Raw genomic sequence first — 14,309 nt, 5'->3', positions numbered from 1 at the left:
CCCTGGGTTCGATCCCAGCATTGCAAAATAAGTAAATAAAACTTTTTTTTTTTTTTTTGGTAAACTCAGAGATCGTGTACTAGTAAAGGGCTCGGGAGGAAAGGCCTCTGCTGCCCCCTCGTGGCCGTCCTCGTCCCCTGCACCAAATGTTCGATCCTCAGCCGTGCAGATTAGACTGAAAAGGGTGTCGGGGACGGGTGAAGGCAGGCAGCGTGGAGACGACAAAGTCCCTGCTCTCTGAGACTGGCAGGGACAGGCCCGGGAACACCCCGGAGGACCCGGGGCAGGAATGGGCGCGCCGGGGGAAGAGGCTTGTTCGGTCCTGCGTCGATCCGGGCGCTGGGACTGCACCCGGCCTGGAGCCTGCAAGCCTACGCTCTGCGGTCAGCTGCCAGGTGACATTTTGACTGAACTGAGAAGACCCGTTGGAAGGCTCTGGCCAATAGACCCAGAAGGCACTTCCCTTACCGTCCCCTACCTGCCCCCCGTGCCCCGCCCTAAATTAACCCCGCCACCAAAACTCCTCCCGTGACCTGGCCCTGACCTGGCCCTGACCCCGGAATCGAACTCGGGCCACCGGCAGGGAGAGAACCCCCTGGCCGCCAGGGACTCCGCCGTGAAGACTGTCATTCAGGGGACACGAGTGCAGGTTCATGATTACAGGAGCGTGACAAGCAGCGCATAGGGAAGAGACCGTGGAATCCAGATCTCTTTTTGCAATTTCCTCTGAAATAAGGGGAAAAAAATTTTTTTTGTACCAACGTTTTTGAACCCAGAGGCACTTCGCACTAAGCTCCATCCCCAGTGCTTTTTATTTTCTATTTATTTATTTAGGTACTGGGGGATGGAACCCAGTGCCAGAGTTACATCCCCAGTCCTTTTTATTGTTTATTTTGAGACAGGGTCTTGCTAGGTTACTGAGGATCCCGCTAAGTTGCTGAGGCTGGCCTCCACGTGCCAACCTCCTCCCTCACCCTCCCGAGTCACTGGGATTACAGGCGTGCACCATCACACCCAGCTGGAACCCAGGGCTCTGAATCAGCGATGCCCAACAGAGCTTCCTGGAACAATGGGACTATTGTGTGACTGTGCTGTCCAGGTCAGTGGCCGCTGACAGCAGGTGGCTATTGGGCACTGGAAAGTAGCCATTGTGAACAAGAAACTGATTTTTTTTTTTAAGCTGTCAGCGCTGGGAATTAAACCTAAGGACTCAAAGGTGCTAGACCAACGTTCTACCAATGAGCTCCGTTCCCAGCCCTTTTTCAATTTTATTTTGAGACAGGGTCTCACTAAGTTGCTGAGGTTGGCCTCAAACTTGCGATCCTCCTGCCTCCGTTTCTGAGTAACTGGGGTTGCAGATATGCCCCTGGGCCCTGAGCGTTTTGTTTCTTCTTAATTAATTTACACAGCTACGTGTCTGGTGCCCACCACCGTGGACAGTGCCGGGAGGCCTCCCCAACAGAGGTAAGGATGGTCTGAGCCGCCAGGCTCGTGGTTCTCCATCCTGGATGCACATCGTAATGACTGGGGCCGGGGGGGGGGGGGGGGGGCTTTAAAAACAGGGATGCTCCCCTGGGGTGGTGACTCACGCCTGCAATTCCAGTGGCTGAAGCAGGAGGATCACAAGTTCAAGGCCAGCCAGGGCAACCGAGTGTGAGCCTGTCTCAAAACAAACGTTTTAAAAAGAGCTGGGGGTGTGGCTCAGTGGTGGAGCCTAGCATGCATGAGACCGTCGGTTCATTCTCCGTGCTGGCGGGGTGTTCTTAGGTGCTCTCAGCAGCTTGATTCATAATTGTTGAAACTTGGAAGCAAACAAGCTCTTCCTTAGTAGGAAGAATGGGTAAAAAGTGAAATATCTGACAGCTGCGGTGGCCACACCTGTCATCCCAGATACTCGGGAGGCTGAGGCAGGAGGATCACAAGTTCAAGGCTGGCCTCAGCAACTCAGTGAGGCCCTGAGCAACTTAGCAAGATCCTGTCCCAAAATTAAAAAGTGCTGGGGATGTAGCTCAGTGTCTAAGTGACACTGGGTGATAAAGACTTGTCAACGTAGCTTCACCAAGTTAATCAATGTGCCGCTCTGGGGGTGGGGTGATCGTGGGGAGGCTGAGTCTGCGTGGGAGCAGGGGGTGTATGAGAATTCTCCATGCTTCCCTCTCGGATCTTTCTGTGACCCTAAAACTGCTCTGAGAGATCAAGTCAGCTAGAGGTTGAGCTGGCCATCGGCCTGGGGACTTCCTGACGATGCACGCAGCTCCTGGAAGCCTTCTCTGTTTCGTTTATTTAAGAGCCTGCCTATCACCAGGTGCTGCAGTACAGTGAGGTGGCTGCAGGGTGGGCTAAGGGAAGAGGGACCTCAGCCTTGGCCTTGCATGGAGGTAGGAGGCGCACAAGGCCGTCCTGTGAGTCAGGACTCGGAGCCCCGAGCCTCTAAGAGGCGTGGAGGCTGAGGAGGCTGAGGCAGGAGGATGACAAGTTCAAAGCCAACCTCAGCAACTTAGTTATCTGCACGTGACCCTGGTCAGGCTTCCCCCTCAGGAGTCTCTCCCACAGCAAATCTTCATCCAGAGAAATGAGGTCACTTGTCTGAGGTCCTACAAGCAGGCAGTGGAGCCAGACTGGTTATAGCCAGAGTGCAAAGGGTCCACAAGAGAAAGAGGAGAGAGAAGACAAACCTCCCCGTCTTTCCCCTGTGTTTGAAGAAGTGTCCTGTTACCCAGACAAGATGGTCATTTGTTTGACAATACTCAATCTCAATGACCACAAGTGATTCCTGGAGATTTATGAGGATCCGCTGGGATCCCACAGTGATTCCTGGTCTTCCAGGGTGATCTGAAGAGAGGCAGTTCTCAGAGTTGGCCACAGGTTGTCGCTGTTAGAAAAAAGATTGGCGTGCTTGCCACCCAGGTTTCCAGAGGTGACAGGTTCTTGCCGAATTCTCTCTTCATGAGGGTGTGAATTGCTTTGGTAAAACCAAATGGGATCACGGCACTTTTGTGCATCAAATTAAAATATCTCCTCTCATATGTGGAAGCTGGAGAGATAGAGAGGAAATTAATTTTTAAAAGAGACAATACACACCGGGCACCATGGCACACGCCTGTAATCCCAGCGATTCGGGAGGCTGAGGCAGGAGGATCGCAAGTTCGAGACCATCCTCAGCATTTTGGTGAGGCCCTAAGCAACTTAGTGAGACCCTGTCTCAAACTAGAAAACACAAAGGGCTGGGGAGGTGGCTCCGTGGTTAAGTGCTCCTGGGTTCAATTCCAAGTACTACCAAAAAATAAAAAAGAAGCATTCACTTCCTCAGCTGCAGGGTTCGTGTGCCCAGCAGCAGGTGACAGCGGCTGGGTAGCTCTGCTGTCCAGCACTGCTCTAGGATGCTGACTGGGTGCAGGAAGCACGGTTGCCCTGGGGAGGGCTTTGCATTGCTGTGATAATCCTCTGAGCTTTGCCTTTGTTCCTTTCCAGTGCAGCACAGCCCAGATGGCCTGCCTGGGGATAGAGCCAGGGCCTTGTGTATGTCAGGCCACCGCGAGCCCTCCACCATTAAGCTACATCCTCGGCCCTTTTTATTTATTTATTGTGTGTGTGTGTGGTGCTGGGGATTGAACCCAGGGCTTTGTGTATGTGAGGCAAGCACTCTACCAACAGAGCTATATTCCCAGTCCATGCCCTTTTTATTTTTGAGACAATCTCCATAAAATTTTTTTGAGACAGGGTCTCTCTAAATTGTCCAGGCTGGCCTCACACTTCACATCCTCCTATTTCAGCCTCCCAAGGAACTGGGATTACAGGCAAGTGCACCCTGCCTGGTCCTTGCTTAAACAAAGAACATAAAAATCCCGTGCTAGTAAATCATCGGCTGGCGTGGTTGAGCTAACACATGGAGAGCGGAGGTCCCAGGCTGACAATACCATGCTGAGCCCAACCATGAGGGGAGCTGCGTCTCGCCAGCCTCCCTTCACATCCGGGCACCTCAGCGGCTCCCAGGCCATTCTTTGTCTGTTAAACTCAGGTGCGGCGTAGGCATGCCCATAATCCCCGCTGCTTGGAAGGTTGAGCCAGGAGGATGGCAACTTTGAACCAACCTTGGAAATTTAGTGAGACCCTGTCTCAAAATAAAAAGGACTGGGGCTGAGGCTGCGACTCAGTGGTAGCATGTGGCAAGTCCTGGGTTGGACCCCCTGCACTGCAAAAAAAAAAAAAGACTTCATTTTTTCTTTTGGTACTGAGCATTGAAGAGGGGGCACTTAACCCCCTTCAGTGTTTTTTGTTTTATTTAGAGACAGGGCCTCACTAAGTTGCTTAGGGCCTCATTAAGTTGCTGAAGCTGGCCTTGAACTCGCCATCCTCCTGCCCCAGCCTCTCAGAGCAGAGGGGATCACAGGCATGTGCCACTGTGCACAGCTACATCCATCTTGTCGCAGATAGAACGTCTATATTGCTCCCTGGAAACAAACACTGACATTAAAATGAGAATGTGAACAAGATTACACTAAGCAAGGATATAACTCCAGTAACATATTTAATATTTTTGAAATACTATTCTGAGCACGATGGGGGGATTATATTAAATTATTACAAATCCAACGTGATGTCAAACCTCCGCAAATAGTTTGAGTTACAAAACCTTATGTAACTCAAAAATATCAAAAACTTCTATTGAATTTGAATTTGACTTTCCCTATTTTAAAATGATATCATCAGAGGGAAAGGATTTGGTACACATTCTGGTGGAGCCGGAACTGGTTTGGGTGTAGTAAGTGCGACAGACCTGGGGAGCTTGGCCAGCAGCTGGCACAGTGCTAAACAAGCAGCTCACGCATTGACAACTGACACTCAAGCTTGAAAGGCTGAGGCAGGAGGATCTCGTTTGAGGTCAGCCTCAGCAACTTAGTGTGACCGTTTCAAAATAAAAAATAGAAAAGGCTGGGGATGTGTCTGAGTGGTGAAGCGCCCCTGGGTTCCATCCCTAATACCAAAAACCAAAACAACAAAAAATGAATGCTCAATTACTGTCCGCGATGATCCTGCTTCACCAAAATGCTCTTGAGTATGACAAGCAGTTCCTGACCTTGTTCAGTAGATCTACTTGGGCTAATTTGAATATAGATACTAATGTTAGCACGCTGCTTACCTGGACTGTCTGCTGTGTGGAAAATATGTATACTTTAACACAGAAAGATGTGCAAGTAAGCATTAACTGCTGGAGATGATGTCACTCTCTTTTTGGGGGGCAGTGTCTAGGGATTGGCCCTCTGTATCCTGTCGTATAGCTTCTCTCTGCTGTGAAGTAGCTGCTCGGCATCTCTGCTTAGCTACTAATGATCAGACTGGCTTGAACTTAATTAAATTGCTCCTTTTTCTGGGTGTACTGGACACCGAGAGGCATTCCACTGGCAGGGTGATGCTTTTTACCCTTCCCCGACAAGTTGGTGACCTCCAAACCCTTACTCTCACCCCACACATACATGACTTTACAAGCCTTTAAAAGGCTTTTGTTTGTTTTAACCGGGGATTAAACCCAGGGGCACTTAACCATGGAGCCACATCCCCAGCCCTTTCCAATTTTTATTTTGAGACAGGGTCTTGCTAAGCTGCTTGGGGCCTTACTATGTTGCTGAGGCTGGCTTGGAACTCAGGATCATCCTGCCTCAGCCTCCCTGAATGTCGATAGATAGCCTTAGTCAAAGTACTACAGTTAAGGACTTGTTAGCAAATGGTCAGGATCACTGAAACCAATATAAAAACACATACTCAAATTGCAGCCAATGGGCTAATAGATGTCTCACACTTAGCAACCACTGATACCAGTCACCATTGGTACAATTTTTTTGTTTCAATCTCCAACTGCACAGTATTTTTATATCTTGTTTAATCCCAAATAATATTTGCTATGTTAAAAATTAAATATTGCTGACACAGCAATTCAACTCCTTGGACTGTGCCCCAAATAACTGAAAACAGGGGCTCAAGCAAACACACACACACACAAAACTCACAACAGGCAGCAGTAGAAACCATCTCAGTTTCCATCCGCTGATGAACGGATGCAAAGGTGGCAGTCATCTGCCCAAGGGGCTATTTAACTGCAAACAGAGGTCACATCTTATGATTCCATTTGTATGAAAGCCCACAGACGGGAAGGCCAGGGGCTCCTCAGGGCTGGGGGCTCGAGGAGTACCCCAGGGCAGAGGCTCCATGTGGTGGTAAAAAGTTCTGACACCGACCAGGCGCCACCTGCCTAAGACCTGCACTTCAAACCGGTGTGTCAGTCCCGTCTCAGTCAAGTTTATTTTACTTTTTATTTACCAGATCCCACTATGCCGTGCAGGCTGGTCTTGAACCCCTGGGCTGCAGTGATCCTCCCACCTCAGCCTCCCAAGTGCCTGGGCACAAGCCACCATGCCTGGCTTTGTGTGTGTGGTACTGAGGACTGAACCCAGGGGTGCTTTACCACAAAGCTACTTCCCCATACTGTTCTTTTTCTTTAAATGGCCAGGCTGGTCTCAAACTTGCAGTCCTCCTGCCTCAGCCTCCCCAGAGGCTGGGAGAGCACAGCACAAGAGTGCCACCATGGTGGGGGCTGATCCGGGACGCTCTTGGTCAGGTTGGGGGTCATGCGCCCCAGGGCTGGGAGGGCAGTTCTGCTCCACGTCTGGCATCCTCCTCTGGGACGAGTGGCCGAGTACCAGCTCGACCTCCCACGACAGCAGCACAGGGCACCAGAGGCTTCTTGAGACCAGGAACCGGCACTCAGCAGCTTCCCCCGATCCAACTGGCCAAAGCTAGTCACCAGGCCAGACCCAACAGTAAGAGGCCAGGAAGCACAACTGGCTCCCAGCCTGAGGGTGTCAAAGGGGAAGGGGCTGCAGAGCAGCGGTGAGCCCTGGGCCCCACAGGCAGCCCACTGTGCCGCCACCAGACAGCCTGGCTAGCACCTCCACTGCCCCGTCACTTGGGGTGCAGCCTAGGACACTTTAGCCATAGAACATCAGTGACGTGCATGGTTTGACAGGTGCTCTCACCTGTCACCAAGACACCAGGACACCAACCCAGCTGCAGGTCCCTGGAGGAACTGACCAGAGGGCCCTTCCTGACCTCAACCCAGAAGTTTCCACACCTGCTCTGCCATATGCAGCTGGAGGAGGTTTTGAGAGCCCACCTGGACTCAGGGAAGACCCCAACACTTACAGGGAGAAAGGTTATGGGCCAAACTGGGCTCCTGAAACGTGCTGTTGAAGCAGCACCTCAGAACATGACTTGCTTTGGAAAGTCTAATTTTTTGGTCCCGGGGATTGAAACCGGGGGCACTTAAACACTGAGCCACATCCCCAGCCCTGATCTACTTAGACAGGGTCTCGCTAAGTTGCTGAGGGACTCACTAAATTGCCGAGACTGGCTGTGAACTCCTGATCCTTCCCCGTTTCCCGAGCTGATGTGGCCGGCTGCAAAGTCTTTAGAGAGGTGATAAGGTTTTAAACGAGGGGACTAAGTGGACCCTGACCACCACAGGTTTCCTTACAAGTGGAAAGACCCAGCAGTGAGCAGAGCAAAGGCCGTGAGAAAGTGGCCAGGGGCCTCTGCCAGGCCAGGAGAGGCCTGCAGACACCAGCCCTGCCTGCACCCAGACCCCAGACCTCCCGCCTTGGAGGCGAGGCCACGCATTTCTGTTGCTTCCGTCACCTTCTGGGGTAGTTACAGCAGCCCCGACACACCCAGCATGGTTCACAGGCTGAGGTGGCACACAGTGGGAATCCCAGCAGCTCGGAAGACGGAGGCAGGGGGATCCAAGTTCAAGGCCAGCCTCAGCAACCTAGCAAGGCCCTAAGCAACTCAAATTTTTTAAAAGAGTTGGGGATGTGGCTCAGTGGCAAGTGCCCCTGGGTTCAATGTCTGATACCAAAGTAGTCAAAAGAATTCATGGCAGAACAAAGGATCATGGAGCCTGGGTCTCTGGGTCTTGTTTAAATTAGCATCATGTTGACTGTCCCCTCCTCTGCTACACAGTGCCTACTTATCATCAGCAAAGGGACAGGGGTCTAGAGGGGCTCCAGGGGAAAGAGGCACGGCGACAGAGGCTCTGCTGTCGAGTTCAATATTTATTGAACTGGGAACGGCCGTCTGTGTTGCTGCAAGAGGCCGAACCCACCCTGGCCTCCCAGCTTCCCCTGGGGAGGGAAGCCTGAGGCACAGGGCCTCCTCCAGACGCAGAGGGGAGACGGGGAGACGGGGCAATGTGGGGGCAGGGAGTGGACAGTGGAGCGTGCAAAGGTGGACGCTGGAGGAGAAGACACACTCCTACAGAGACAAAGACCAGGGGCGACGATCATGGCCCCACCCAGAGGCTGCAAAGACATCAAGGAAAGACCAGGCGTCCTGGAGACATTTCAGTCCTTCCTGTCATGAAGCATCTGCCGAGCGGGGTTGAGTCAAGGTCCCTGGACTGTGGAGAGAAGAGGGGTGAGGGCAGGTTGGGGGCCCAGGTTAAAGGGTACACAGAGCTGCAGACCCAGAAACTCGGGGACCAGGAAAATAGGATGCACAGGGAAGGGCTACCATCTTAACCCAGCAAGGCCCACTGGGCTGAGGTCCCACCCTCACTGAGCTGGCAAAGAGGTGTCAGTGCTGACCGGCAGGCACTCTATAAAGCAAGATCTTGCCAGGCAGCTGAAGCAATCCTCCTGCCTCAGTCTCACTGGGATCACAAGCCTGTGCCACCCTGTCAAGCTGACAGAGACCTCTTTGCTCATCACCAGCTGACAGCTGAGAGGTAGCACCCAAGTCCATGGGATGTCCTGCTGGGTACCTTGGTTCACCTGGGGCCTCAGCCACACTAGTGTATGCTAACACTGCTTTGTGTCGGGGGCTGTGGACACATGGTATCAGCTTAAATTCTGAAGGAACTGGAGACTAAGGCCAGCCCTGTGTATATGAGCAACCCCGAATAAAAACCCTGGATGCCATGGTGCCAGCGAGCTTCTCCGGCAGCACAGCTTGGGTATTTTCACCCATCACACTGACGTGGTCGCTGAACAGTCAGTCTGCACGCCCGCCCCTCTGGGGCCCAAGCTCCTGCGTGCGCTCTCCTGGCCTCTGCCATGCCCTCTGCGCCCTCCCTGTGGTAACCTGGAACCATGGAAACAGCTTCTTCAGAATCCCTCCAATAACCCTTCAACACCAAGCCTGCGGGCGTCCTGAAACTAGAGCCACACGACTAGCAAACGGGAGGTGGGGTGTAGCCCAGGGGCAGAGCCTGTGCTTAGCAGGTGGGAAGCAAACAAGAGCTACTCTTCACAGACTGCATTTCCCTCCTTCCTCCTCCCTTACATAAATCCCATTTTCATTTATGAAAGATGACGTCATCGAATGACTAACCTCCCTGGGACCCAAGTGAACCTCCCACAGGATCGAGCAGCAGATGAGTTCCCGTGGCACTGACCAGAGGGGGTTCAGGCAAAGGGCGTGCTCCCCGGCACTGAGGCAAACCCACTGCGGCGGCACCCCACCTCACCCTCCTTTCAAAGTAATCATGAGCCTTGGTTTTTTTTTTTTTTTTTTGGAGGGGGGTGCTTCATGTCAGACCCGCACCCGAGGTAGGGTATCATCTTCAGATCTGCATGTCCAAACTCACAATCCATGTGACCTCATTCTGCTCTGGTCAAGAATTCTAGGAAGTGGAACCCAAAGCCAGGAAGGTGGCGCATGCCTGTAATCCCTGTGCCTTGGGAGAAGGATTGCAAGTTCAAGGCCAGGCTTGGCAATTTAGCCAGACCCTGTCTCAAAAAAAAAAAAAAAAAAAGGCTGAAGATGTAGCTCAGTGGTAGAGCACACCTGGGCTGAGTCCCTAGTATGGGTGGGCAGGGGAAGGACTGTCCCAAACCAGAACTTAGCCCTGGTCTGGACAAGTGAGTGGTGCCCAGTTCTGGATGAGGCTGGTTTGGAGCTCATCTGCAACACTGTGGAGGAAAATGAAATCAAACTCAAGAAGGTCCTGGAAAGCAGTTCCACGTTCCAGAGGGTCATGGAAATGGCTACTTGTTCTAGAACGTGATGGATTGAAAGTAAGCACCTAGCTCCGAGGACACAGAGAACTAGTCATCTGCTTGTGAGTTTGGGAGCTGGTCTGCACAGCTCAAGGGCAGGCACAGAAAGGGGCACCTGGATTTGGGGTATGCTGACAGCTGGTTCTGGATTTGATTCTAGATTGCTCCGGGGGAGATGGGAGTCAGTTCTGGGGGGCAGGTGATCAGTTCTGGAGTTAGCCTTGGTTTCTAGAACATTCTTTGACAGTTTGTTTCTTGGAGCATTGTGGGTCCACTCTGGAAAGTCCCAAAAACCAGGTCTGATTGATAACCAGGTTTAGAATCTGATCAAGTTGAAAGCATTGGGCACAGGAATTGTGTCTCAAAACATGCTGGTAACCTGAGCTGACAGTCACATAGCCCTCTGGGCTAGGAATGGTTTCCTGGTAAAGGGACAAAGACCCAGAATGTATCTTTAGTACCTTCCATTCCCAAACCAGGAGAGTTGCTGGAGAGCAGCCCTCACCCCACTGCCAGTTCATGGGTCATCCTGCAGCACCCAGACCTTGTTTCCACCCCTCCAGCCCAGGGGACACCTGGATGCCCCACTCCCAAGCCTTCCACCCTGGGCCAGGAACAGTGCAGGGGAGAGACCCAGAGGTTGGCACCTGCCCTGGCCCCTCACCTCTGCCTTCAGGGCATACTAGCCCTGAGCCAAGGCGGCTTTGATGGCAGCCACCAGCTTCAGAAACTTGCTCTCCGTATCCACGTAGCCATCACCTCTCTGGGGAGAGGAAGGAGAGAGGGTTGAGCAGGGACCCACACACCAGCCTCAGCCCCAACCCCATGATGGCCCCAAAACACACACACAGGGATATACCTTCTTGGAGTGGACCAGCTTCCCGGCTACCATCACTTCAAAGAACCCGGTGACCTGGGGAGTCCCCTCGCCGCACTACAGAGAGAAGGAGAGGTTAGTGCTGGGATGCCCTCTTGGAAACACCTCCTCTTCCCAGGAATGCAGAGTGTGGGTGAAGGCTGTGGGGCTGACTAGCCCACACCCACTGCCACCAGGGTCACAGGGCAGACGAGGGGCCCATTTGCCTCCTTGTCCCCATCCCTGAGACTCACAATATCCAGGCATCCTGGGAACTCATCTTCTAGCTTCTTCTTGAGCTGGAGATACTGAAAACGGGGCAGAGGTCACAGCAGTGTCCAGTCAGCCCTCCCCCAGATGTTCTGCTCCCCCACCTCAGGGAGCTTCCTGGGGGCCCCTGGCTTACCTTAGGCTTGTAGCCTCAAGCGCCACTGGGAGGTGAGTCCAAGTGAGGAGTCCCAGGACAGGGAGACAGCAGGGACCAGGGAAAGCCAGGCAGTAGGGGCAGGACAAAGCAGACCAGGAAAAGAGGGGCAGAAATGACAAAGCAGAAGAGGCAAGAGAAGGGAAGAAAGACAGGCAGACACCAGACACAGAGGGTTTAAGGAAACAACACAGAGTCAACACCAGCAAGGAAAGAGGAACACGGGGGTGACAAGATCACAAGTATATGATCACATGAGACGGGGAAGGCAATGGAGAGCACTGGGTTAGAACAAGAGCTGCATCTATAACATCCCACCCGCGCCCGGGCCGGGCCCACAGCCCAGAGCACTGGAGGAAAGCCCTGTCATTCCAGGATCTTGAACACCTTCCAATCCCACCATGCCATTTCCGGCTGGAATCTGGTGCACAGGCCTCGTGGGAGCCTCAAGATGTCAAGCAAGCTCTGCTTTAAATAGGCCGTGACATTCCCTACGCTGAAACGGTTCAGATCCCGGGAGGAGCCACACAGTTCGGCCAGCCAACCAAGGTTGGAACTTCCCCATGTGCTGGGACCTCGACCTATTGGATCCCCCTCGCCACCCCCTAAAATGAAGCTCAAAGGGCTTCAGGGAGGCAGGAAAATCACTGAATAGGTATTTATTAAACACCTACTGCACGCCAGCATAGAATTAGGTGCCAGGGACATAAAGCAGTCAACAAGCTCTCTCGAGTGGGGGAAGTGGTTCAAACCCGGCCAGCGCTGGCGTGCACCGCTCCCTGGGCAGCGGCTATTCAGATCGCCCTCTTCTCACTACAGAAAGGGAACCTGGGGCCAAAAAGGAGTGGGGTCGGCAGCACCGGCACCCACCGGGCACAGGTGGGAAAGTAGCCCCCTCGAGTCTTTTCTGAAAGACAGGAAGGTGCAGGAGGTCGAAGGTTCTCTTCGGCCCAGGAGCTGTTCAGGCTGGGGGGCGGGGAACCGGGCGTGGCGGAGGGGTAGGTCCCATTACAGCTCGGATCCCGCCGCGGCCCCAGCCCCTCGGCGTCTCCGCCGCACCTTTGACAGCCTGAAACGTCTCGCCCGCCACACACTGGGAGCCGGGTTAACGCCACGCGGTCGTCGCCCCTCCGGGAGCCGCACCCAGTCGCTTCTCTCCTCGCGGGTGCCGGGGACCCAGCCCCCTAAGGACGGGGTCGGGAGGCGCCCCAGGCCGCCGCGCTTACCAGTAAACGACTCGGACGTTGACAGCCATGATCGGGATCGCAGCATCCGCCGCACAGCGGACGCCCAGACCCGACCGAGCTCCGCGGACGCGCGACCTCTACGCCTTCGGGTGCCGAGCACAAAGCTGGTGCGCTCCGCGGCGCGAACCATCGCCGGGGGCGGGGGGGACGGGGGAGGGCGCGGCGCCGAGGCGACGACAGGGCCCCGCGGCCCGCGGCCCGACACCCCTGCGGGAGCCTCCTTGCAGTGCCGCTGTTGGGCCAGGGGCTGTCTGGACGGAGGGAGTGCCCGGGACAAGTCCTGCGCGCATCCCCTTCCTCCGTCCCCCCGCACCTCAAGCCGGAGTGGTACGGCCCCGCGGGGCGCCGTGCGGGCTGGGCTGGGAACGGGCGCTACCGATTGTCACGTGACTGCGTGGCCGCAAGGGGCGGGGCGGGGAGTCGAGGCGCGGGAAGGGGTCTGGACCGCCCCTCCCCCGAAGGGCCACGGAGCTGTAAAAGATTCGGGGTAGACCCCGGGACGCAGATGAAGCTGGGGTGTCCCGTGAGCGTGCCAGGTCCAGCCGCGACCCTGGCGCGCCGGATACCACGCACCCCTCCTTTTTGCGCCTTCATCCGGTCTTCGGGCTCCATGGAAAGTGCTGGAAGCAGGCAGCAGAGTTGAGGGGTTAAGACCCCACGACTCCCTCTGAGCCTCAGCTGCCGCCTCTGGAAGACGGGCTCTGGTTTAGCAGCGTTCCTGTGTGCGTGGTGCGGCTCTGGGCTCCCGTGGTACAGTGATGAGCAAATACACGAAGTCCCTTCCCACGGGGAGTGATCTGGAAAGTGGGGGTGCAGGGCGGGAAGCCACGTGACAACAGCACTGCCCTGGGGGGTGATGTAAGGGTTAAATTGCGTTCACGAATCTGGAAGGCACTAGAACAGCCTCTGCACGTGAACTGGGGACAGCTTAATAAAGATGAATCTGCCACGAGCTTCATCTTCTCCCTCCCTGGCCCTCACTTGACACAAAGTTCAAGACCCACTCTATCTTCCTCGCTGGCTGGAGACCTTGAGACAGGTACCTCCACACGCACTCAAAAAAAAAAAAAAAGCAAAAAACGCCAGATGAGGCGGTGCACGCCTGTAATTCCCCCAGCGGCTCAGGAGGCTGAGGCAGCAGGATCACAAGTTCAAAGCCAAGCTCAGCAACTTTGTGAGGCATTTAGCAACTCAGCGAAACGCTGTTTCTCAACAAAACATTAAAAAAGGCTGGAGATGTTACTTGGTGGTTAAGCGCCCCTAGGTTCAAATCCCCCACACACACCAAAAAAATAAAAATAGGGCGGGGAATGTGGCGCAGTGATAGAGCACTTGCCTAACAAGTGTCAGGGAGAGACTTCCGATTCAAACACACCTGTACAAAACCCAACCAGATACATCACTTAAGCCAAAATGCCCTAACATCTTCAAGGATAAACCAGCTAAGAGAAGGAAATTGTTGGGGGACCTGGGAAAGGACCAAAGACAACCCTGCCCCACCCCCAGTCTGTTATTTGCATGGTTATTTTTCTTCTATTTCTCCCCCTGTCTTTGTGGTTTGGTTTGCTTTGCTTTGCTTCCGAGGATGGAGCCCAGGGACAAGGACTTTACCCCTTAGCTACATCCTCAGCCCTTTTTATTTTGAAAAGGACTAGCTAAGTTGGGGGGGGGGGCTGGCCTTGAACTTGTGATCCTCCAGCCTCAGCCCCCAAGTCGCTGAGATCACAGGTGTG

At 54.0% G+C, this 14,309-nt stretch overlaps 1 protein-coding gene across 1 annotated transcript; it reads right to left on the bottom strand.

Annotated features, from left to right (window-relative positions):
- Positions 1-8,085: 8,085 nt before the first annotated feature.
- Positions 8,086-12,692, bottom strand: Selenow (selenoprotein W). Its single transcript, XM_053743308.1, has 6 exons — positions 12,556-12,692; positions 11,312-11,336; positions 11,160-11,213; positions 10,909-10,983; positions 10,714-10,812; positions 8,086-8,449 (listed from the first exon to the last, which is right to left on the bottom strand). Exons 1-5 carry the CDS (start codon positions 12,582-12,584, stop codon positions 10,732-10,734), a joined length of 264 nt encoding a protein of 87 aa, XP_053599283.1. The 5' UTR covers positions 12,585-12,692; the 3' UTR covers positions 8,086-8,449; positions 10,714-10,731.
- Positions 12,693-14,309: the final 1,617 nt, after the last annotated feature.

Source organism: Sciurus carolinensis, chromosome 16 (genome assembly GCF_902686445.1).
Source record: "Sciurus carolinensis chromosome 16, mSciCar1.2, whole genome shotgun sequence".
NCBI lineage: Eukaryota > Metazoa > Chordata > Mammalia > Rodentia > Sciuridae > Sciurus > Sciurus carolinensis.
Note: the sequence above shows the minus strand (reverse complement) of the source record. Positions and strands in the feature narration are given on the sequence as shown.